The sequence below is a fragment of the Urocampus carinirostris genome, chromosome 5 (assembly GCF_059441175.1).
Source record: "Urocampus carinirostris isolate Australia breed hairy pipefish chromosome 5, RoL_Ucar_1.0, whole genome shotgun sequence".
NCBI classification, from domain to species: domain Eukaryota; kingdom Metazoa; phylum Chordata; class Actinopteri; order Syngnathiformes; family Syngnathidae; genus Urocampus; species Urocampus carinirostris.
In genome coordinates, this window is record NC_142353.1 from 40,800,956 (window position 1) to 40,826,148 (window position 25,193).

At 40.4% G+C, this 25,193-nt stretch overlaps 1 protein-coding gene across 1 annotated transcript in view; it reads left to right on the top strand.

Moving 5' to 3' along the window:
- LOC148366403 (multiple epidermal growth factor-like domains protein 9) overlaps nt 1-25,193 on the top strand; it is a 51,893-nt gene that overhangs the window by 18,199 nt on the left and 8,501 nt on the right. Inside the window, exons 3-5 of the mRNA XM_088335225.1 lie at nt 3,854-3,993; nt 7,740-7,889; nt 22,794-23,063. Of these exons, the coding sequence (XP_088191351.1) occupies nt 3,854-3,993; nt 7,740-7,889; nt 22,794-23,063 (560 nt within the window). The remainder of the gene's footprint in view (nt 1-3,853; nt 3,994-7,739; nt 7,890-22,793; nt 23,064-25,193) is intronic.

Genomic DNA, 25,193 nt, shown 5'->3' on the forward strand with positions numbered 1-25,193 from the left:
GAAAAAAAGTCTATATTTCCAAAGGTAAGGGTGGGAAAAATATATATCCACCATTGTCCGCCGCGACAACAGGTCTCACTCACCTTTACCCCACTTCCCGTCAGCCCGCGCTAGCTCCGCCCCTCTTTTGTAATTCGCAAAACATATCAGAATAAGTGTCTCAAATAAATACATTACAAAAATATACAGGTGCAAATACATATTATACATCGGTTACACATATTTACAAAGAAAGACGGTACATCGAGAGTTTTCAAAGCTTTAATTATAATATTATAACTTTCATCCCAAACCGTGCCTGTGAAGGGTAGCAAAACGCTACTAGGAACCCGCTCGCAACACAGTTAACGGTTCTGTTAAAAAAAGAACATATCGTACTTGTAGAATTGACGGTAAACCGTCCTCATCTTCCTCCTTATAACTGACGTCATCAAAGTCGTCTTCCCCAGTATGGGAAAGAGACTTTGTCATATAGATGTTGTCCCACGCTCCCTTATTCAAAAACACGCTAGCAATACGCTCGCAAAGTGAAGTTTACGTGCAGTAGCTCTGTTTCCTTCTTTATCGGACTGCCCGTTTGCTTTTAGCTTGAAAGCTACGTCATGTGCCTTTCTTTTTGCAACTTGCATGATGAGGATATGTCTACGCTGATTTAATTTGTGCACAAGCTAAGAAGTTGCAGTCTTCCTCGGCGCATATATTCCAGCGGTCTAAATCTTACCTTTTGTACTCGAGCGCCGCTGGCGGCCGTTAGATAAATTACATAAATTGGCCGCATCACTGAATAAGCCGCAGGGTTGAAGGTTTGGGAAAAAAGTAGCGGCTTATAGTCCGTAATTAACGGTATATTTTATGTTGACAATTTCTGTGTATTATTGGCCCTCATGTAGGTTTTAGATCAGGGGATGATGTCATAATAGTCTGTAGTTTGCAATAGTCTTTGATCCGTGCAGCCCTTTTAGACTCTTTGTGATTAAGGGCTATACAAATAAACATGACTTGACTTGTTTGCTTTCTTTAGAAAATATTAAATTGCCCATGTTTTAAACTAGCATAGTGCATCAAGTGCGTTGACAAACATACAGTGCAACCTTTACCGTTAATTCCTTCTCTGTGTGCTGCCCTTTCGTTTTTGTTGACATGATTTTAACAGCCCTGCTATAAAGCTGTCCATCTAGATTAGGACATGTATAAAAAGCAATTTCAAAGTCGTATCCTGTAGCATCAACAATTTAGGTTAGCTGTTATAACAGCGCTGTAACTCAATACTGCTGAAACAAACTTTATTTATTTTAAGTGATGTCATTGTTAATGGTTTTGAATAAGCCCTTTTAAAATAAATGCGTGTGTCACAACCGCAAATTGAAAACTGTTTTTATTTCTTTGAAGTTCTACTTTCGACTGATTTGGGGATTCTTACGTTAATAGGTTTCTGTTACAGCTGTTTTAAATAAGATTTATAATGAATATTATCTCCTTTATCTGCTCAAGTTAAGTCATGTTTATTTGTGATACCCTTAATAACAAAGAGTCTCAAAGTGCTGCATAGACCACAGACTATTATGACACAATCCCTTGATCTAAAACCTACATGGGGGTAAGGAAAAACTCAAAAACGTACTTTATTTTAGTTTATTGCATTTCCTGCCAAACCTGGTAAAATGGCCCTGGCAGCATGGTAATGAAACATAAATGTTTGTGTATATCAAAGTTGTATTCTCCGGACATTTTTATGTATTCATTTACTCAGTATTTTCCTTTTTTTTCGAACAGTCTTGAGACATCTGGTGTATGTGTGTTCTCTTCCCAGCCGCTTTTTCAGCATTGTCCATGCCCCACTAAGCATTACTGCCGGCCTCTTCATTTGCATTACTTGCAGTTATTTGACAAAGCCTCATTTGTATGAAGACCCATGCACATATTCCGAGTAATTGCTTCCAGTCACTTGTGATTTACTTCTCTTGTTTTCAAGTCACCGTGTGTAATTAATGTTTTTGAGGTACAATGTCTTGGTTTGGAGGCTTGATCGGGCTTGACTTGGCATTGTGTTTGTTCTTCTTGGAGATTGCTTTGAATGAGCAAAAGACTGGAGGGCTTACGCTCATTTTCCATTCACAGTCAGAATTTAATTACAACCTCCCATATTTTTAATAACGCACAGTGTACAAGGCGATCTAGGAAAACACAACATTTAATGCTGTAAACGGAAAAAGTCTAATCGTGTGAAGGTTTTCATTGATGGCCTTTACATTTATTAAAAACTCTCTCAGGGTTACTGAATTTTTAGCAATGATCAAGCGATATGAATGATTTATCTATTATTTGGGTATTCTATTTTTTTGTCTGTTTAATTGATAATTCCCTTATATGTTTGTTTACTCTTGATATTTCCCTATCCATATTGCTCTTATGCTCGAATTAAAATTCAAACACTGTGTATGTGTCAAGACCAGAACGGAAACAGGACCCACTTGCGTTGCATTTCTCACAAGTTTTTAATTGGAAGGAAGAGAAGGGGCTGCGCCCACGATCCGGTGTTCGCAGGACGCTGGAAGCAAGTCGCTCTGGTACTCGGACTGTGCTCCGAACGCGGAAGTGGATCTTCCGTGGTGAGCGATGGCGGTGTCAGAATTGGAAAAAGCGGGTTCGTTAGCCGGGACAGGAGAGCAAAAACGTGGCCGGGTCGTAAACGAGTCGTAAGCCAGAAAAGGAGAGAAGACATAGTCGGGGATAAAAAGAGGTCGGAAGCCGGGACGGGAGAGCAGACGTGGTCAGGATAAAAAATGGGTCGAAGCAGGGGAACAGACGGGATTAAAAACGGGACAGGTGGGAGTCGGGGTCGAAAAAGGCTTGCCTAGTGTTCACTGAGGTTCGCAGACGGACTGAAAAAAGGGGACAGACAGGAATGGGTTCAAATACTGATCGGGAGCCAATCAGAACCCGCGGCAGTTGGCATCAAAAGAGCGGGCACAGCTAAGTCACATAAGTAATCATGACAGTATGAATGTCTTTATAAATGAGGTTGATGCTTTACCTGCCAATAATTTTCTTGTATTTTGTCTTTACCTGTCATAACTTCACACCATTTACTAAAACCTGCTGCATTAGTTGAGACCTTAAGACAGTTAGCTTGTCGATGCTGCCAACTGGACTTTATGTCATGATTACCGATATGCTTCACCTGTGCCCGCTCCTTTGGCGCCAACTGCCTCGGACTTTGATTGGCTTTCTGTCCCTATTTAAACCCACTCCTATCTGTCCTCTGTTGTCAGTCTGTCTGTGAACCTCAGTTTACACTAGGCAAGCCTTTTTTCGACCCTGACTCCAACCTGTTTTTTGCTCCTGTCTGTCCCCCGGCTTCCATTTTTGATCCTGACCACGTCTACTCTCCCGTCCCGAAAAAACGGGTCAGTAGCCGGGACAGGAGAGCAAAAAACGTGGTCGGGATCAGAAACGAGTCGAAAGCCAGGAGAGGAGAGTAGACGTGTTCAGGATCAAAAAACGGGTCGAAGCCGGGGAAGAGATTGGAGCAAGAACAGGCGTGAGTCAGGGTCGAAAAAAGCTTCCTTCAAGTAAACTCAGGTTCGCAGACGGACTGAAAACAGGTGACAGAAAGACGTGGGTTAAAATAGTGACAGGGAGCCAATCGGAGTCCGAGGCAGTTGGCGCCAAAGGAGTGGGCACAGGTGCGTCACATCGGTAATCATGACGGTTTCAGATCTTGGGATGTTGTAATGATGGTTAGTTGAGCTCTTTGAGCCTTTTTGCTGATTAATGGCTTTGCAAATAAATGTGACATGACTACTTTTCAATCTGTATTAAGAAAGTATTCTTTCCTGTGTTGCCCTTCCAGCTCAGGGATATGTGTTTGCAAGACAGGAGTTTATGGACCCAAGTGCGATGACTGCCACCCAGGTTTCTTCCACTTCAGCAGCACTGGATGCCAGCCTTGCCAGTGTCACAATCACACAAATTCCTGCCATCCCCAGTCAGGTACGTCAGCTCATGTCAACTTACTCTTGCATAGGAGTTTTCTACATTTTGTATTTTGTGTAGGTTGTGCATAATAAAAGTCACCAGATTTTGTAGACCGTAAACTACATTTTCTTACTCACAGATTTTTTGAGTAACAGTGAATCCCTAATGCCTCTGAAATGCAAGTAATCGCTCTGGATGGCTGACTCTGCTATTGGTGTGTGAGTGTGTGTGTGAAAGGGTAAAGTCTAAAATGTATTGTAAAGCAATTTGGAGGTCCTCAGTGACTGGTAAAGCTCTAGATAAATGCTGTCCATAACTAGGAGTGTGGTGCAATGTACTACGAATACAGATGCGTGACAGATTCTGTTTTTTACATTTTGGCCTGAATTCAGATGTGATTAGCTTAGACTAAAAATTGAATCAGTAAAACAAAATACAAAATGTTTTACTTTACATTTTACTTTATTTTGCACCGACTTGCTAAAAAGGTACAATATATATAGCATATTGTATGATGCTGATCTGAAGACAAACGCTTATCTTTTCTGGCTAAAATTTGGGCAGAGGTTCTATCATCCATTTTTATTAGGTATCAGGAATTGGTTTCAGCGTCGATCCCGGCTATATTATGGACCAGGGGTGGGTAAACCTTTTCAGTCGCTTTGGTTGAAAAAAATTAGGCAGTGGGGGCAAGGAGGATAAAAATCAAGAATCAAAAAATGCCATTTATGTAATGTCAAAAAAATAGTATTTAGATAAATTGTAATCCATTGTCATCAGATTTGTTTTTTTGAACCAACCTAACAAATAAATAGAAATACATTTTAAAGTCTAGGTTTCATGTTCAAGAGTGATCTTCCCGAGAAGGCAGAATACAAACTGGACTAAAGTCTAGAGAGTTTACTACAACTTTATCCTCTTGAAGAGGATTGCGCCTCACCTCCCAGCAGCCAGGCTTTTAGTCTACAGTGAATCGCTTGTAGGACGCAATGTGAAGGGGTCCATGCTTGTGATAGTGTAGTGGTGAGGGGGAGTTTTAGAAGCCATATGTCTCTCTACCCTTATGCATGAACAGATGGACTGCCAAGGTATCACTTGGGCTCAGCGTTCACAGTGCTTTGGATTAGCTACGGTTTTACAGTTCGCTCTAAAGACCGATGCTAGCCTTTCCTCAGGGATAAAGTGGACTCAGACAAGGTGCACATTTACATTTTACCGTGTCCAATCTGCAGGATGCTCAAATAAACTGGGTCATTTTAACAAAGGGAATTGGAGAAGCTGCAAGCTGTTTGTTATAAATGATAACAGTTCCGAAAGTATTTCTATAAATGAATAAATAGTCTGTTTTTTGAGTTGGGGTTACCTTATTTCTGTTGTATTTCAACTTACACTGACCTAAAGTGTAAAGATGAAACAACTCGTCAATGAACCAACAACTGACCAATTATCAATTTAATCCGTCAAGTCAAGTGAAGTTTATTTGTGTCGCCCTTAATCACAACAAGTCTCAAAGGGCTGTGCAGACTATTGAATACTACAGACTATTATTACACCATCCCCTGATCTAAAACCGACATGAGGGCAAGGGAAAACTCAAAGACCCCAATTCAAATCAAGTTTATTTGTGACGCCCTTAAAGGGCTGCACAGACAACAGGCTATTGCAAACTACAGACTATTATGACACCATCCCCTGATCTAAAACCTACATGAGGGCAAGAAAAAACTCAAAACTTCAGCATAAGGAAAATGAAAAACCCTGAGAAGGGAACACACAAGAATCCCCCTTTCAGGATGACCAGGCTGCAATAGATGTTGCAATACACAGACATCGTCAAAAAGAAACATAGTTCATTCCCAAGCTATAGAATTGGTAAATCGCTATCTAATACAAACCTGATGCCATGTTCTCAACCCAGATGAATTAGAGTTGCTGCTATAAATCTAAAGCCCATACTGAAGTAAACTCCTACTTTAATTGGCAGCTAGTTTTTCAACAGATTAAACAATTAGCTGCCTTAGTAATTCAAAATGCTTATAAAAAAACTCAAAATTTCGGCTGAGAAACATAAAATATTAATTTTTATGTCTTTCACAATAAAAGACCAATTACTGTTGCGCTCAATGGAAAACAAACATTGCATGGATGTTCTACCCAAATGTTAATAGTCAGGTAATTCACAATATCAATGTTCATACATGATACAGGCCAACAAATATTAATGATCATGAATTTGTTTTTCTACAAGGTTTTTTTAAAATACATGGTGTCATGACCAGAACGGAATCGGGACCCATATGCGTAGCGTTAACCACAAGTTTGTTGATTGAAAGAGGAAAGGGCAGCGCCCGTGATCCAGTGCTCGCTGGACGCAGGAAGCAAGCCGTTCATGCAATTTGATCGTGATCCCAATACAGAAGTGGGAGATGGCGGTGTCAAGGACGGAAAACAGGTTGATAGCCGGGGCAGGAGAGCAAAAACGTGGTCGGGATCAAAAACAGGTTGGAGCCAGAGACAAACGGAGAGATCGGGAACAGACGGGTGGAAAAACCGGTGCAAAAACGGGACGGGCGGGAGTCAGGTTTAAAATGCTTGCCTTGTAACAACAGAGGTTTGCTGATGGACTGACAACCGGAGAGTGAAAGGACTGGGCTTAAAAAGGGACAGGGAACCAATCAGGTAGCCCGCAGCGGCTGGAGCAAAATGAGTGGGCACAGGTGATGCTAATCAGTAATCATGACATATGGTTTGAAATAAAAAAATATTTTAATGTATTTGATTTGTAATTTTGGTCGTTTATTGAACACCAATAAGGAGTCCCTGGGTTAATATAATAATAATAATAATAATAATAATAATAATAATAATTTCCTTGTATTGTCATTCTGTGTAACAATGTACACAGAATTCAATTGGACATTCATTTGTAAATAAATATACATAAATATGCTCTTAAATTGAACTGTATTTGGTGTGCTTTGTAAATTAAGGGAGGATAGGTTTGTTATGTTTTCAATATTGGAGACATGTAGAGTTTAGAATGCCAATTCGTTGTTTTGACTATTGCATCATTGTCGCTATCGACCAATCATGTTGCTGTTCTTTGATATCCACACCCTTTAGAGCTGAACTGTTTTTGTAATAAAAATGTTTTTTTTAATATAAGGAGGGGGCTCGGAGGAGGGCTTTGGGACAGGATGGAATTCAAGTTTGAAATCCATTGATATATTCTCCTTTTATTTTGAGTGTCTGCTGAAGTTTTAAACTCAACAGGGGAAAATAAATCCAAGTTGCCCAGTTATCCTTCAGTTTTGCAGTGTTTGAAAAAAAACCCTCACTTTAAACACCGTTATGCTATAAACTGTACAGCTGCTAATCTGTACATCTGTTATTTTTTTATTTTTTTGCACTACTGGTAGTTCTCTTATACCTAGCCACTCCTTTGCACATCTGTTCTCCTCTGCACTATCGTACTCCAGTGTTATTGTTATTGTATAGTGACTTGTTTACCTGACTGCCCATTTTGCACATCTGGTTAGCTGCTCCTCTTGCACTCTTTGCACTACTGTAAAATACTATACATAGCTATAATTATTTAATATATTATTAGTACTTCAGTACTCCAACTCAATACAACATTTTATTTATATCTGTACATTCAAGGAAACTGTCCGGGTCAGATGTATCGACATTCCGTTCTGCATACACGTGTACAAGAATGACAGTAAAGTATATCTGAATCTGAATCTGTATTTCCTCAGGTGGGTGTCTGAACTGTGAGGGAAACACCCAGGGGACCAACTGTGAGGAGTGCAAGCCAGATCATTACCGCAGCCCAAGCACCGCCTTGACAGAAGCTTGTGTCCCTTGCCCCTGCTCCAATTCTTCTTCCACTGGCTCCTGTCACACCGGTGAGTCCCAGACTACTTGCACAAATGCAAACATACACACAGTGTGCTCCACATTTCCCAATAGCGGCCGTGCAGCCATGTAAGGCGCTAACTTGCTTATTGGGGGCATTAGGGGTTCAGTGTCTTACCCAAGGACACTTCGACATATAACACGGAGGAGCCGGGATTCGAACTGCGATCTCTTGATCCCAAGACGAGCGCTCTACCTCCTGAGCCACTGCCACCCAACAAGTTGAACCTAAGATGTATGCCATTTGTGCAAATAAATGTATACATAAATGAAGACCTACAAATATATACCATATCAATAAATGAACACCCCCATATTTCACGTAATACCTAAATATTTAACGTAAATGCATTTTATTTGTATATTGATGCAATTTATCATTTATTTATCTCATGTATTTTAAGGGGGTTGTTCAAACTCACCTATAGCCGATTCGTTCATCACTGCTCAACGAATAGACGATTGGCTCAGGCAACTTGGCAGCCTTCTTATTTAAATAACTTTTTGTTTTTGACAAAATAAATGACAAAATATCTGACACAATAAATGACAAAATGCGACAAAACAGATGACAACAAAATTCATGACCTAATAAATACCAAAATTAATGATAAAATTAATGAAAAAAATACATTAATAAATTATTAAATTGCATATATGTCATATGTTTAGGTATTACATGATTTATCAATGTGTTCATTTATTTAAATGCCATTTATGGGTTGAATTTGTACATGTATTTCTACATGTGGCAGGATTGGTCTTCCATACAGATGTGCATCCTGCTTCAGCCAGATGTGACATCATATACTTTTTTGAGTAAAGTGAAGCAACAATAATACTGTGATTTGTTTTAATGACTGCTCTACCAAAGATGAATCAATTTGTGATTGTCTTCTTTTCATTTATATAAATCTAATAAGGGCAATTGATTTATGAGGATTTTAAATGGTAACAATCAGGACCAAGCTCGCTTGCCATCCGACAATCACTTGCTATTTATAGTTACGTGCTGCTTATTACTTTCCCTCTCAATTTGTCGGTGCACCGTCCACTTTCCCTTTCTTTGGGATGCTCATTATTACAGAAGTTGGCAAATTGAAATAAAGTTAAAAGCAGAGCTAAAAGAGAAGCCTTGTTGATGAACTATCCACTGTATTAGCACAATGTGCAAGGGAGTGCTCACTGTCATTCTGTTTGGACATTTGTTGAACCAATCATGTGCCATCTTTTGGAGAAACGTGGCATTACAGCAAAAACGGAAAACAATTTATCTGTATTATTTTTGAATCAGAGGGATAGTGGGATGTTTAGACGCGTTCTAAGGCAGGGTACTCGTATGATGCGGCAGGGGTAAACCAGTGAAAGCTGTTGAACAGAAGAGTGTGTTGTGTCACCCTGACCTGAGTGACATGGCCGCTTTCTTGTGTCCCGTTTCATCTGGAGGGACGAAAGCATGACTGACTTGGGTGCCGAGGTGCTTAACTTGTTTGGGTGTTTGGGCATTTAGGTTGGCCATGGTCCAAACATTTTTGTGTTTTTTTGTGCTATTTTTCCCTTTTTTATTTTCTTTGTTATTGTATGTGTTTGTCTTGCTGTCGGTCACCCCTCTCAAGGGATATGACCAGGGTAGACAGATAGATATATTTTTAAATTATATTGTTACTTTTTTAATTAAGTGGGTCAGATTTTTCAAAGACTATGTGGCCAGTGTGCTGTTGTTTGCCCAGGTCATACTTGATATATCTAATTTATCAACCATTCATATAGTCAATGACATTTGTTTTGTCCCGAGTTAGAAGTTAGATCGGGCTTAAAAAAATTCAGCTTTACACGGCCCAAGTCGCGGGTATATAAACCCGAACCCGCCTGAACCCGACGGATGAACTTGATTTGATAAACGAGCCCGAAATAAACCCGAAGCTTTAATTTCCTGCCAAAGTAAACACGAAGCTTTACTCCGGCTGTGAATAGCGCCAAACTGTGCGTTTTGGCTGAACTGCGCAGCTTGGGGTTTGTGCAGAGTCCCTTAAATCAAGTGTGCAGTGCAAGCACAGCACCAAAATACTGTAAACGGTTTGGTGCTGAACTGCGCATTTGGGCGTTGTGCAGCGAACAAAGGTAACACTGAACATAATGGCACCGAAAAGAAAATCAAATTCTGCAGATTACCAGGTGCAAATAGCAAGCGTTTTGGCCAAAAAGCAGAAGGAAAGTTTGTAAGGCTTGTAAGCTATTTGCAAGAAGCAGAAATGAGCAGTAGCTCAGGAGGTAAAGCGATCGTTTTAGGATTAAGGGATCCCAGTTCGAATCCCGGCTTGTCCGTGTTACTTGTCGAAGTGTCCTTGGGTAAGACACTAAACCCCCCAATACCCCCAATAAGCAGGTTAGCGCCTTACATGGCTGCACAGATCACGGCCGCTATTGGGAAATGTGAAGCACAATGTAAAGCGCTTTGGGAAGTCATTGACTTGAAAAGCGCTATATAAATGCAGATCATTTCATATGAGGGAGGTGGAGGGAGGAAGCCGAGCGTCCTTTTCCCCAACACAGAGGAGTCCAATTCTTTTGGATCTAGGGATTTTGAGTTAAACTGATTTTGGTCAGCATTTTCTTTATCTGAATAATGACTTGAGTAAAAGTAAGTGCTTGCTGTGTAGATACTCCATTAAGAAAAAAAAACTGCAAGAGAGAAGCCTGACCGGCCCGACTTAATAATTGACATTTTAAGCCCGAACCCGGACGGAATTTCAGGCCGGGCCCAAGATCTTACCTCTATCCCGAGTTATCTCCTGTTGAGATTTTGAATTTGGACAAACTGATTCATAAAACACAGCATAGCTTGTTGTTTGTTTTTGGTGGTTTGTTCCTATGCTGACATGTACACTCCTGATCTAGCTGAGGAATTTGCACACTTTCTCAAGCACACTTATATGCATTTTTGTGAGCTTCACTGAAAGTGCATGTATTGCACTGCATAATTCGAGCACTTGAATCATCTTTTTGTCGTTTTGACTCTCAAAGGCTTTTGTCCCCACCTTTTTCTAAAAAACTAGTTTCATGCACATCCTATAAATTGTAAGCCTTTATATATGAATATGGAAGGACCATAGTGTAGAAAATTATTTATAATTCCAATTTCTTATTTATGATGCACTGGACTGAATCTGGGTTTAATTGTTACGAAGAGGAACAGACAAAGCACAGATATCATTTTTTTTTCAAAGTAGGATTTTACTTCAGTGTGGGTTTTAGAGTTACCGTAAATTCCGGACTATAGAGCGCGCCTGATTAAAAGCCGCACCCACCACATTTTAAGAGGAAAACCGATTTTGTACTTACACAAGCCGCACCTGTATATAAGCCTCATGCGCCCACTTTAAAAAAATGTAACACAAACACAAAATTAACCCAGGCCCGACATTAAGTCCCGCGATTGTAACTGAATGTTTTTTGGTTTGAACAATTTAATTGACATTATTATCAGCAAATAAATGATGCGAGGATTGTAACTGAATGTCCTTCATTAAAGTACACAGTCCAAAAATCATAGCCGACAAAATGAACGGTGAATGATACCGGTACTTAAAGTTTGATGCAGACCGGTAGAGTCCGGGTCCCGTTGAAAGTAATCCAAAGAAAAAAGTGTATATTTCCAAAGGTAAGGGTGGGAAAAATATATATCCACTATTGTCCGCCGTGTCCACAAACACTCACCTTTACCGGTCCCCACTTCCTGTCAGCCCGCGTTTGTTACACCCCTTCTTTTTAATTCGCCCGTACAAAAGAATAAGTGTCCAAAATAAATACAAATAAATACATTACAAAAATACACAGTTGCAAATACATATTATACATGGTTACACATATTTACAAAGAAAGACGGAACACCGAGAGAGTTTTTAAAGCTTTAGTAATAATAATATAACTTTCATCCGGGCAGTTAATGGTAGCAACACGCTAGCAACACGCTCGCAACACAGTAAACAGGTCTGTTAAAAAAACATACCATACTTGTAAAAATCACGGTAAACCGTCTTCATCTTCTTCCTTAGAACTGAAGCCATCAAAGTAGTCTTCCTCAGTGTCGGAAAGAAACTTTGTCATATAAACGTCGTCCCACGCTCCCGCAGCCGGACTCGCGCCGTCACTGTAACTTTCATCCACTCCTGATTCTGTGCCCTCCTCTCCGTCACGCAGCGGACCGGCTTTTCGGAACCCGTTGGTGATGGTGGATTTTTTGATGCTGCCCCACACTGTCAAGATCCACTGGCAGACTTGCGAAAAAGTTGCCTTTCGCATGCGGCCAGTTTTAGCTAAAGATTTCTCGCCGCTAGTCAAGCCAAGAAGTTGCAGTCTTCCTCGGCGCATATATTCCACCGGTCTAAATCTTACCTTTTGTACTCGAGCGCCGCTAGCGGCCGTTAGAGAAATGACATAAATTGGCCGCATCACTGAATAAGCCGCAGGGTTGAAAGTTTGGAGAAAAAGTAGCGGCTTATAGTCCGGAATTTACAGTACTCTTATTTAAATTCATCTGGGTTAGCGGTATTGAGAAAATGGCATCAGGCTTGTATTTCTTGACATTTTGCGTTAATTTGTTGCACAAATTGAGATTGAGTGACCCTTCTGCTCCAGGCTTCGTCTGTCCTAGTTTAACAGCGCACCTAAATGTGTTTTTTTCCCAAGCAGCAATCTGTGTGAATCGACTGTCACCCTAATAGACACGGTTCAGTCAACTAGAATTTTGCAGGATCCGTAAAGAATTGCACTGGGATGAATAAATCCAGTCGTTCAAGTCATTGGAAGTGTTGCAGCAAATCTGTTTTCCGTTCTAATTAGTGAGCATTCGTGAGGGAATCTCACTCCACTCACAACTGTCTTCAAGCTTGTAGCATCCTTGTGTGAAAACCCGAGTGCAAACAACAATTCTACTCAAGTCGTGTTTAGTTTTGGCTGAGGATATACAGTGCTATTAACTCCCAATTTATTTGGAAATAACACTGTGGTTCAGGTCAAAATGGAGGTGGAACAATTTATCAATTACCGTATTTTCCGCACTTTAAGGCGCACCTAAAAGCCTTTATTTTTTTCATAAGCTGACCATGCGCCTTATAATACAGTGCGCCTTATTTATGGATCAATTTTAAAATTGCAAAGTTTTCCAACTAACTTGCAGCCGCCGACTAGATTTTCCCCCGAACGCCAAGTAGTACGCGGTGTATGCTGGGATTTACTTACCGGCGTTTCATTGGCTAACCAATGTGTCAATCATCATTTGAATCGATCACTATTGGCTAAAGTTATTCGGAGGTCAAGGGGCGGATCATTTTTATCATTTACAGGCTGGCATTGGCTTGAACGGCAAACAAAGCCTGCAATTGGCCGAAAAAGATGTGTCAATCATAAGTTGAATCAATCACTATTGGCTAAAGTTATTCGGAGGTCAAGGGGCGGATCCTTTTTATCATTTACAGGCTGGCATTGGCTTAAACGGCGAAACAAAGCCGCAATTGGCCGAAAAAGATGAATGTGTATAGCATGTGGCTGACGGCATAGAGAAAGCATTTTTTTCTGTTCTGTATTTGTAAATATTGTATTCTCCTGGATTTACTACCCTCACGGATATAAGAAGAAATTGGCTGCACATTATTATGAACACAACGACTTCGGTGAGCTACTCCGGGTTTTATATTGTCTTGTTTCAGACTGAACTCGATGTTTCTGTGATAAGCGGTGCAGATAATGGATGGAATGGAGTGTCTATTTTTAAATTAAACTCAATTCCAAGTGTTTATTGTCATATGCACAGTAAAGTTGCGAGCGAAAAAGAAAATAGATACTAAGGAATGGTTGGCATTTCTTGAATCCCAAGACTTTAACCTTCCGAATGATGGAACGATGCATTTGAGTGACATCGTACGGACACCGCATCCGCACGTGTTCTCGACACGTATTTGCGTCTTTGCAAGCTTTCGGAATGTTAAGGGGGTAATAAGTTGGACTGAACTATCTGACTGTTTTGTCGACGTTCCCATTGTAGCGCCTTATAATCCGGTGCGTCTTATGTATGTCAAAAATAGGACCAAAAACTATTTTTTCGGGGTGCGCCCTATAACCCGGTGCGCCTTATAGTGCGGAAAATACGGTAATATACAACGTGTCAATAATGACTCACAAGGTTTTTTTAAAAATCATTAACACTTTAAACAGCATTTTTGTTTAAAGTCATTTGAATCCTAAGAAATTCAGCTTTCAGCAATAAAATTATATCCGTATTTATACATCCTTTTACACACACTCCGTCACAACTGGGTAAATAAGATTAATACTTTTTTTCAACAAGTAAATTCATTCACATGGGTGAAGTTTTTCCGAAATATTAAATGCACGGTGTGTAATTTTCAGCTCACAATTGTGGTTAAATACATGAAGTATCATATTAAAGTAGATTTGTTTAAATACTCGTAGTTCAAAAATCACGTAGTGGGAGCTGGCATCATTGTCCGCCATCTTGCTGTTACGAGTAACAGAAAAAACAAAAACTTGGCAAAAAACTGCGCAAAGAAATGGAAGGAGAATCGTGCGGTTTGGTCACTTTGTGTCTCGGTAGTCTTCCTTGTGCTTATTAAGCACTACTTTTTGGTTGCACTATACAATACAGCGACATCTAGTGGTCAAATCATACACACTGTCCCTTTATCGTTTGAACAAAGCCGTTTTTGTGGCCCCATTATTATGGAAAAACCTTTGGAAACATCATTTTAATAAATTCATGGCAATTATGTGATACTGCTCTCTATTTTTCAAATAAGGTGTCATTATTACAAAACTTGTTCTCCATATTTTTCAACATCTGTGGCATTTTGGCTCTCTTGGGCTTTCATACATTAAAACGGACCATTTTGGAGTTCTAAGCCTAGGCGGCGCAGTAGTGCGTGTGCGGCACAGTTCTGATGTCATGGGATCGAACCTCCTCTGTGGAGTTTGCATGTTCTCCCCGTGCCTGCGTGGGTTTCTTCCGGGCACTCTGATTTCCTCTCACATTCCAAAAACATGCATGTCAGGTTAATTGGCCTAACCAAATTGTCCCTAGGTGTGGATGAGCGAGCAAATTGTCTGTCCCTGTGTGCCGTGCGACTGGCTGGCAACCAGTCCAGGGTGTCCCCTGCCCACTGCCCGAAGATAGCTGGGATGGGCTCCAGCACCCCCGCGACCCTACTGAGGATAAGCGGTGCAGATAATGGATGGAAGATCAAAGCCAGACGCCAAAATTTGCTTTTACTGAGAAAACAGTATATATAAATACATTTGGGGTATTGGTTCACTGAGAAAATGATCAAGAACTTATTTAACCGATGAAGTTGATAACGTGTGAGTTTACGTTCAACCCCATTTTTTTAGGTTTGGACTTATTTTAAATACAATCCATTTATTATAAAATTATACTCATGCGTTTGCTGGCTTTTTTCCCAGTAGATCCCAGGATTTAAAAGCTTGCTTTGATCTCTATTTAAGCAGTGGGTGAAAGTAGTGTGCTATTTGGGGCAGAACTAGATATGAAACTGCGAATCAGTCTTTCTGTATCATAGTCTTGTCTAGTTTCTGAAGCATTGTGTCTGGCTCCAGTGTTGCATTTTATCAGGGTTGGGTAGGGTTACTTTAACTGGATTACTTTCAATTACTTTTGGATGACTCCAATACCAAATATGCTAATAAAAGACAAAAGAAACTAAATATGAATAAAATGATGACTCACAACACGTGGTAAGCTTTCTCTCCTGGCTTTGATCTCTTTGATCTCCGGCAAAACTAACATAAAATGCGACAGAAACAAAATGAAAATAAATCCAAACAGCTTGCCAGCATCATTTTTGCCGTTCCATGTATTCCGTTACTCCCCGAGCCTGCAGAAAATTTAGTAATTTTATTCATATTTAGTTTCTTTTGTCTTTTATTAGCATATTTGGTATTGGAGTAATCCAAAAGTAATTGAAAGTAATCCAGTTAAAGTAACCCTACCCAACCCTGGTTATTTTATGATTCAAACATAAGGCGCACTGTATTATAAGGCGCATGGTCAGCTTTACAAAAAAAGAAAGGCTTTTAGGTGCGCCCTATAGTGCGGAAAATACAGTACTTTTGGAAGATGGGCTTCAAGAGTTAGGCGACTTCCTCCTCCGTGGTAAAAAGTGGCCGAAAAAAGCGCTCCGACCATTTTCTCAACCGCATTAAGCTTTCTTATTCCACTTTCATTTCAAAAGAAATGTTTCGCCTCTTCTTTTTCTTTTACACCCACCAAATTGAATCGATGAACAAGATTTTAAACAGGGGTAACCCTACCCAACCCTGGTTATTTTATGATTCAAACATAAAATAATGAACAAAATGGCTCTGTTGTTGGCCTCAGTATTCATCGCCTTGTACATTTTTTTGCAACCTGTGAGTGTCTGCCTGCAAGGCTGTTGCCATGCAGGAATCGACACGTCTGTTATGTTCTGTTTCCGCCTACTGGGGACCACACGAGAGGGGCTCGCACTTTGGAAAGGACATGAACTGAGCTGAGCTGGGACATCATGAGCACAGTTGGGCCATTTCAGCGCCACTCAGGCGGTAACAGAGTGGGGGGGAGGCGGGGGATGGGCCACGTTTTGATTTCAGATGGCATCACGATAAGAAGGGAATGAGCTGAGCAAATGTGTTTTTTCAAAACACCTCCAATCATACCACCTATAGAGAAAAACATATTTCGTGGTTCCAATTTCTTTTTTATAGTATTTAAATTGTCCAGGTATTTTAGCCCAGGGAACCTTTGGTTTCATGGCTTTTTGAGTCCAAAATGTCTATTTTTTCAGTGAGAGCCACGCCATATATTTTAAGACAAAATTCAACAAATCCGCCAAACCTGATTTCAAGTCATATTTATTTGTATAACCCTTAATCACAAAGAGTCTCAAAGTGCTGCACAGACCACAGATTATTGCAAACCACAGACTATTATGACACCATCCCCTGAGCTAAAACCTACATGAGGGCAAGGAAAAACTCAAAAACCTCAACACGAGGAAGGACCAAAGCTAATTCTTCAGTGCAATTAATTCCACTGCTTGACGTTTTATGATTTAATAAGATATTTGTAATACAAATTCCTAAATCAACAAATATCCCACTTAAAATGTGTCTGCCTCCCGAAGTTACTTAACGTTAGGGTGTGTCGTTTGAAGTGTTTAATGGTTAAAGGTAGAATATTGTCTATTCTAAGTATGTGTTAAAATGCAATTCAAATGGCAATTCAAAAACCTTTATAATGTTTTTTTTTTCACCTATTTGCTTTTATCTTACTTTTGGCAATGCTGCTCCGGGAAACACAAAACATTAGTCAGAAGGAAAGAAAGGGTGTGGTTGGAGAGTGATTTTGCTCGTTATTGCAAATTTCTTTTAGTGTAGCATGAAATTGTAAAGTTAAGAAAGGCCTGTTTCAAATACAGTCCAAATTCTAACCTCAACCCCCAAAAAGAGAGAAAAAAGAAGAGTTTATTCAAGCGTGTTAGAGAAATGCACATACTTGACGAATGAGCTGACTGAGGCTGCAATCATGACTTTAAGCCTGGAGATGGCGGCAGAGGGTAACAAAGATTCACATCCCAGACTGTTTTTAAAGACCGTTGAAGCTCATTTTGAAGAAATCTGATATATAATATAATATAATGTGTGTATATGTATATTTTTTACCCTTCAACCATAATTTATCTATTAAATGTTATTTTATTTGCAGCAAAACCTGATACCTTCAAACAAAATTAGTTAACATCATTCTGTCAAGACCAGAACGGTGACAGGACCCACTTGCGTTGCGTTTCTCACAAGTTTTATTGGAAGAAAGAGAAAGGGTTGCGCCCACGATCCGGTGATTGCTGGACGCGGGAAGCAGGTCGCTCTGATACACGGATTGTGCTCCGAATGCTGAAGTGGATCTTCCGTGGCGAGCGATGGCGGTCTTTGCCCAATTTTATCTTTCCAAAAAATCAGGCCATTATTCAGTATTTTTGCAATCTTCAGACTAGGAACTGTAACAGTCATCCATATCAGTAGATGGCAGTAGATTTTTAGATACCTTTTATACACTAATTATCTGCTCATGTGGTAGTACAGTACATTTAATAACTTAATTCGTTTAGCTAAGTGGTTTATGATTGAACTGTAAAAAATAAAAACATAAATAAAGCACATCATTCTTTATTTTAAGTATTATTTTCTTATTTTATATACAAATTACCGTAAATTCCGGACTATAAGCCGCTACTTTTTTCCCAAACTTTCAACCCTGCGATTTAGTCAGTGATGCGGCCAATTTATGTAATTTTTCTAACGGCCGCCAGCGGCGCTCGAGTACAAAAGGTAAGATTTAGACTGCAACTTCTTATCTTGTGCACAAGTTAAATTAGCGTAGACTTATCCTCATCATGCAAATTGCAAAAAGAAAGGCACATGACGCAACTTTCTAGGCTAAACGCAATCGAGCAGTCCGATATAGAAGGAAACAGTTACAGCACATAAACTTTACTATGCGAGCGTGTTGCTAGCGTGTCCTTGAATTAGGGAGCGTGGGACGACGTCTATATGAAACAGGCTCGTTCCCATACTGTAGGAAGACGACTTTGATGACGTCAGTTATAAAGAAGATGATAAGGACGATTTACCGGGGGGGGTTTGGGGTTTTTAAGGGTTATTGTTCTACCTTCGTTATTCATTATCCATTATCCGGTATCGGTCAGTTCATAATACGCTACAAAGCCTAGGAGCTGGACTCTTACTCTCAGCCAAAAGGCTAAGCTAAGGTCCTAGCCCTAAAGCCTTGCTGCGATCATTGCGAATGCACCGTTCCCGGAGGTACTGCAATACGTGCTTATTACAATTACGGTATGTTTTTTTAACAGAGCTGTTTACTGTGTTGCGAGCATGTTGCTAGTAGCGTTTTGCTACCCTTCACAGGCACGGTTTGGGATGAAAGTTATAATATTATTATTAAAGCTTTGAAAACTCTCTCGGTGTACCGTCTTTCTAGGTAAATATGTGTAACCATGTAAAATATGTATTGGCAACTGTATATTTTTGTAATGTATTTAATTTAGAAACTTATTCTGATATGTTTTGTACGAGCAAATGAGAAAGAAGGGGCGGGGCAAACGCGGGCTGACGGGAAGTGGAGTAAAGGTGAGACGTGTTTGTGGACGCGGCCGACAATAGTGGATATATGTTTTTCCCACCCTTACCTTTGGAAATATGCACTTTTTTCCTTGAATTACTTTCAACGGGCACCCGGACTCTCCAGGTCTGCATTAAATCTTAAGTACCGGTATCATTTTCCGTTCATCTTGCCGGCTGTGTTTTTTGGACTTTATCTGATTTCGTGTTTGAATTGCCTTTTTTCAATGTGGGCGCATGCGGCTAATATACAGGTGCGGCTTGTGTATGGACAAAATCGGTTTTCCCACCGAAGTGTGTACAGTGAAATATTTGACATAACTTCATTTTCAAACATTTTCGACAAACGGTGTGCCACGGAACTTTTTTATAAATAAAAGTGTACCTTGGTTCAAAAAGGGTTGAAAAACACTGCACAGTCGAGATCTCACGACATGTTACTGTTTCAAGGCACAATGGTTGAGAAACACTACTTTGGCTTTGTACAGTTTTGGCAATAAACATTAGCGCTTACAAAGAAAACAGCGCCAAAACTTTGGTCGCCTCGGGAACGTCACTTAAGCGCAGACTGTATTGTGGCTTCGTGTTGCAGGAGAAAATGTTTTGTAAACAAAAACTGGACTTATTAAATGAAGATCTTCGCGGAGAGGGGAAGTAGAGCAGTGTTCCAGATCAAAATCTGGGTCACACATAATAAATCACTCATGTATGATTATACTTGCACCTCCTGCTGTAGACTGGCTTTCATATTTAATGTTTGCCGTACTGTTTTTCTAAATAGCGTGCCGACTAACGTTTTAGTGAGTTGCTCGACTGGCACGGAGAAAATAAAGGACGGGAGGTAAAGAAGCAGGTCAGGTCTCGGGTCCCGCACGGTAGCGCTGCTCGTGTTTCCGACGTGTTATATAACTCGGCAGGTCGGCCGCCTTTCGAACCTCCAGGAGTTTATCAGGAACATCGCGCACCACGTGGTCATGAGATCACTACGGATAGAAAATAAAATCTAGGCCAGTGTAGGAGAGTTGTTATTTGCCTTATCCATGCTAGAGATGGTTCCCAGACATGAAAATTGCTCACCTTTAAGAGAAATTCACCGTTGTTTTAAAGTAAAAGAGTGTGACCGACGTCAAGTCAAGTCATTTTATTTTTGTATAGCCCTAAATCACAAAGAGTCTCAAAGGGCTTCACAGGTTATTACACTATATTACACAGACTATTTTTCAGATTATTATTATACATTCCCCTGCTCTGGAGCCGACGAGAAGAGTAGGTTATTCATATGCTATAGAGTAGAAGTGAGTTTTAAGCTTAGATTTAAACATTTCCACTGAGGTTGCAGATCGAATCTCAGGAGGAAGAGCATTCCACAGCACCGGTGCCCGGATGGAGAACGCTCTCGAACCAGCAGAACACTCCTTTGCTCTTGGGATCACCAGAAGAGTGGCACTCTCAGAACGTAGGCTACGGCCCGGGACATAGGCGGAAATCAGATCTGAAAGATAAGAGGGAGCAAGTCCATGTATGATTTTATATAATACTAAGAGAACCTTGAAATCACATCTAAGGCTAACTGGGAGCCAATGCAGGTTAGCCAAAATCGGTGTGATGTGATCGGACTTTTTTGTCCGAGTTAAAAGCCTCGCTGCGGCATTTTGTACCAGCTGAAGAGACTTGACGTGAATATATTTATTTATTTATTCATTTATTTATATCTGTACATTCAAGGAAACTGTGCGGGTCAGATGTATCGACATTTCGTTCTGTATACACGTGTACCAGAATGATAATAAAGTATATCTGAATCTGAATTGTATAGATCCGAGGAGAAATTGTTTTAAGGGGGAGGGGGGTTTTGTGAGATTTCCGAGACTGAAACGGGCGCTTGACGAAATGTGTTTGTATTAAAATCTGTGGAGTTTGAGCGGGCAGGAGTACTGTATTTATTCACGCACATTCAATCTTGTTTCATTATGACACTATTTTTATTCACCGGACCAGAGACAAATGTTAGGGAATGGAGAAAACTATTTGTTTATTTATTTATTTGTTTATGTATTTTAAAGCACAAAAGAAGGAAACAACTATCTGGTGTATCTGATGAATTGGACTAGAAGGACGTAAATACGTTGTAAATGTAGGGTGGCACGGCGGCTGGGTGCTTAGCACGCAGCCTTACGGTGCGTGGTTTGCATGTTTTCCCCCGTGTCTGCGTGAGTTTCCTCCGAGCACTCCGGTTTTCTCCTTCATTGCCAAAAACATGCATGTCAGGTTGATTGGCCGGTCCAAATTGTCCCTAGGCCTGAATAAACGTGTGCCCTGCGACTGGCAACCCTGCCCACTGCCCGAAGATAGCTGGGATGGGCTCCAGCACCCCCGTGACCCTACTGAGGATAAGTGGTACAGATTCATAGTTCAACAACGTCTGTCCCTTCCATAAATGAGTGAGCTGAGAAAAAGTCCAAATGTTTATACAAAAATAGTGGTTGCACATTATACACAAGTACATTTCGTTTTTCATCCACACCCCTCTTACCTTTTTAAGCACTGACCCGTTTTCATGCCTTTGGGCACCTACAATCAGTGCCGCTCATTTCATTTTTGTACACAAAAAACACATTATAGAATCTTGATAATTGAAGGTTTTTAGACTCATTTTCCCATCAGCACAGCATGCCATCACATTGCTCCTTTTTCCTTCAGTTATTTTATGAACACATCATTGAAGTACAAATATAACAAAATAGGTCAATGATACCTCATTGATATTCCTGATATCCTCTAAATTTACTCAGCTGTGGTCAAAAACATCATGAAATTGCACAACATCCTTTGAGTTGCACTCAAGTATGGTAAAAAACAAAAACATTAACAATGAAAGATGTCAACAATAAATCCTTAATGTGTGCTGTGTTATCTCATCTCATTAGCTGCACCGCTTATCCTCAGTAGGGTCGCGGGGGTGCTGGAGCCCATCCCAGCAATCATCGGGCAGTGGGCAGGGGACACCCTGAACGTGTTGCCAGATAGTCGCAGGGCACACAGGGACAGTCAATTCGCTCGCTCATTCACACCAATGGACAATTTGGACCGGCTAATTAACCTGACATGCATGTTTTTGGAATGTGGGAGGAAACCGGACTGCCCGGAGGATACCCACGCAAGCACAGGGAGAACATGCAAACTCCACACAGGAGGTTCGATCTCATGACCTCAGAACTGTGCCGCACATGCGCTAACCACTGCGCCGCCGTGCTGCCCCGTTTGTAAGGATTATTATTGCTTAATAAAGGGAAATGCAATCATTAATAAGGAGCGAAATAGGCTGAAGTTGACAGGAATGCAACTTTGCCATTACCCTTGCTGATAAATATATGTATCATTGACATATGGATGTATCATTGACATATGTTGGGGCGGCAGTAGCTCAGGAGGTAGAGCGCTCGTCTTGGGATCAAGGGATCCCAGTTCGAATCCCGGCTTGTCTGTGTTACATGTCGAAGTGTCCTTGGGTAAGACACTGAACCCCTAATACCCCCAATAAGCAGGTTAGCGTCTTACATGGCTGCAATACGAGGCCGCTATTGGGAAATGTGAAGCACACTGTAAAGCGCTTCGGGAAGTCATTGACTTGAAAAGCGCTATGTAAATGCAGATCATTTCATTTCATATTGCTATGTATTCCGATTCAGATCCCAGTGGTTCCCCAGTGTGCGACCAGTGCCTTCACCAACACTCCGGCCCGCGTTGTGAGCAGTGCAATGCCGGCTTCTACAAATCTTCCGGGAATTGCGTGCCATGCGACTGTAACGGGAACGCCGATCCTCAGGGTCCTGCCCAGCTTTGTCACCCTGACACCGGCCACTGCTTACGATGCGTGAACAACACCACGGGACCCCGCTGCCATCTCTGTGCTCCCGGATTCGCCGGGGACGCCAAGGCTCACAACTGCAGCCGTCTAAGTAAGTATCGGTTGAAGGAGACATATCGTGTGGTTTTAAAGGAGACGTGCCTGGTTTTAGGTGTCCTTAAAAAGTTTAAAATTAGATATTTTCTCTGTTAAGTCTGTGTTAACAATGTCCAACTGAGTTCAAAGAGCCTTTACATATATTTTCGCTTCGTCTATCTGCTTATATCTTTCCTTCACCCTCAGTGTTCCATCTACCAATTAAGCTTGAGGAAAGTTGGAGGGGGTATGGGGGGAAGAGAGTGATCTCACGCCAGTGTTAGCAGTTTTCTTTTATTCTAGGATGAAAATGGTGGAAGTAAGAAAAGGACTGTTGTAACCCTTTAACGTTCCACTGGCCCCCTGGCGGGCAGCTGGTCTTTTGGTTAAGTAATACGTGTCTGTGAGATGTCACCAGTCACTCAAATATGTCATGCTACATATCATTGGAAGGCTTAAAGTCTTGTGATTCAATATACCATTTCAAAAAATACTAATTAGAGAAAAATCACGATCAGTCTTAAACAAGATAACCAAAAACTATAAAGCCGAGGTAACTCACCATTATGTCCCCCTGGCCGTCTTTAAATTCTTTGAATGTCCATGAAAATGGCTTCGTTACATCAAAAATAATCCATAGAATCCAATGTTTTGTTGTTTTCAAACATTCAATAAAATAAAATAAAACACGTTAATGCCGAGAAATAGAAATCCGCCTGAAAACATTTCTACTTCATTGGACGTTGCTTCTCGAAATTTGTTCATTTCGCTCCAAAACTACTGTTGAAAATGAACAGACTCTTAAATATAGTTACCCCTTCCCCAATAGCGGGCTATTTTTAATGGTCCACAGCCCACGTTAGCGTATACGGGCCTGTTTGATAAATAGGATATCGGCTCCAATATGTCCGAATATCTTCAGCCAGTAGTAACCAAATGGAATGATGATTGTCACATTGGTTGGCCAATGAAATATCCAAGATAAATTTATGCCATTTTCCTGGTGTGTATTCTGAACAGAGCCGAAAAAAACGTGCCCAAGGCAATCATGACTCATTTTTACGCATCATCTTTACTCAAGTGTTCACAATCATTGATTTAACTTTTACAATTCTTTCACAATGGCTAAAACATTGGCCAAAGTAAAATACAAATTTGCAAATGTTTTAGTGTAGTAGATGTCTCCTAATGGCCACTTTTGGAAATGCCTAAAACTACCCTTAGAAAATTGTGTGAAATACAATGTTTAGTTTTTCAGAGTGTGATCAAATTTGGCAAATTTGGCATTTCCAAAAGTGGCCATTAGGAGACATCTACTACACTAAAACATTTGCAAATTTGTATTTTACTTTGGCCAATGTTTTAGCCATTGTGAAAGAATTGTAAATGTTTGACTTCTGTTTCCAGAAGTCAAATCAATGATTGTGAACACTCAAGTAAAGATGATGCGTAAAAAGGAGTCATGGATTGCCTTGGGTAAGGTTTTAAGCAATTGTCTTACCTGTTTTTAAGCTAAGATTCCCATGCTAAACTCATCTGCGGGCCATTAATTGCAAAAAAAGAATTCAGGCAAAAACAAAAACCTTCTATTTGTGTGTGTTCCAAATCAGATGTCAGTAGCACTTGCAGAGATTAAACCTCAGAGTGTTACCTTTCAAAAGAGACCAAAACCGCCCATATTCTCCAAATGGTTCAAGGCCAGCATTCAATTAAATTTGGGTACTTCTTAGATTGGGTATTTAGGCAAATTGTTCAGGAATGTTAAAGGGTTAAATACAGTCCAAATGCCAACCCAAACCCCCCAAAAAGATGAAAAAGGAAGACTTTATACAAACACATCTAAGAATTTAACATACTTGCACGCGCAACAAAAGAAACTTAACAGAGGCTGCAATGATGATTTTAGCCAGAAGATGGCGTCAGCAAGTAGAATAATTTAAAGTTACGTACACAGCCTTTAACAAAAGGTTGTTTTTTCCAGTTGTGTTTCAGATGTTTTATGTTTAAGAATTTCATTTAAATTGAAGTTAATGGAATAAAATATTGACAAAAATTAAAAAAAAAGCATTAACATTCTCTTAATGAAAACAATCTGATAATTGACAAAAAAGAGGTGACACTTGGTTCACATGACATTGACGACATA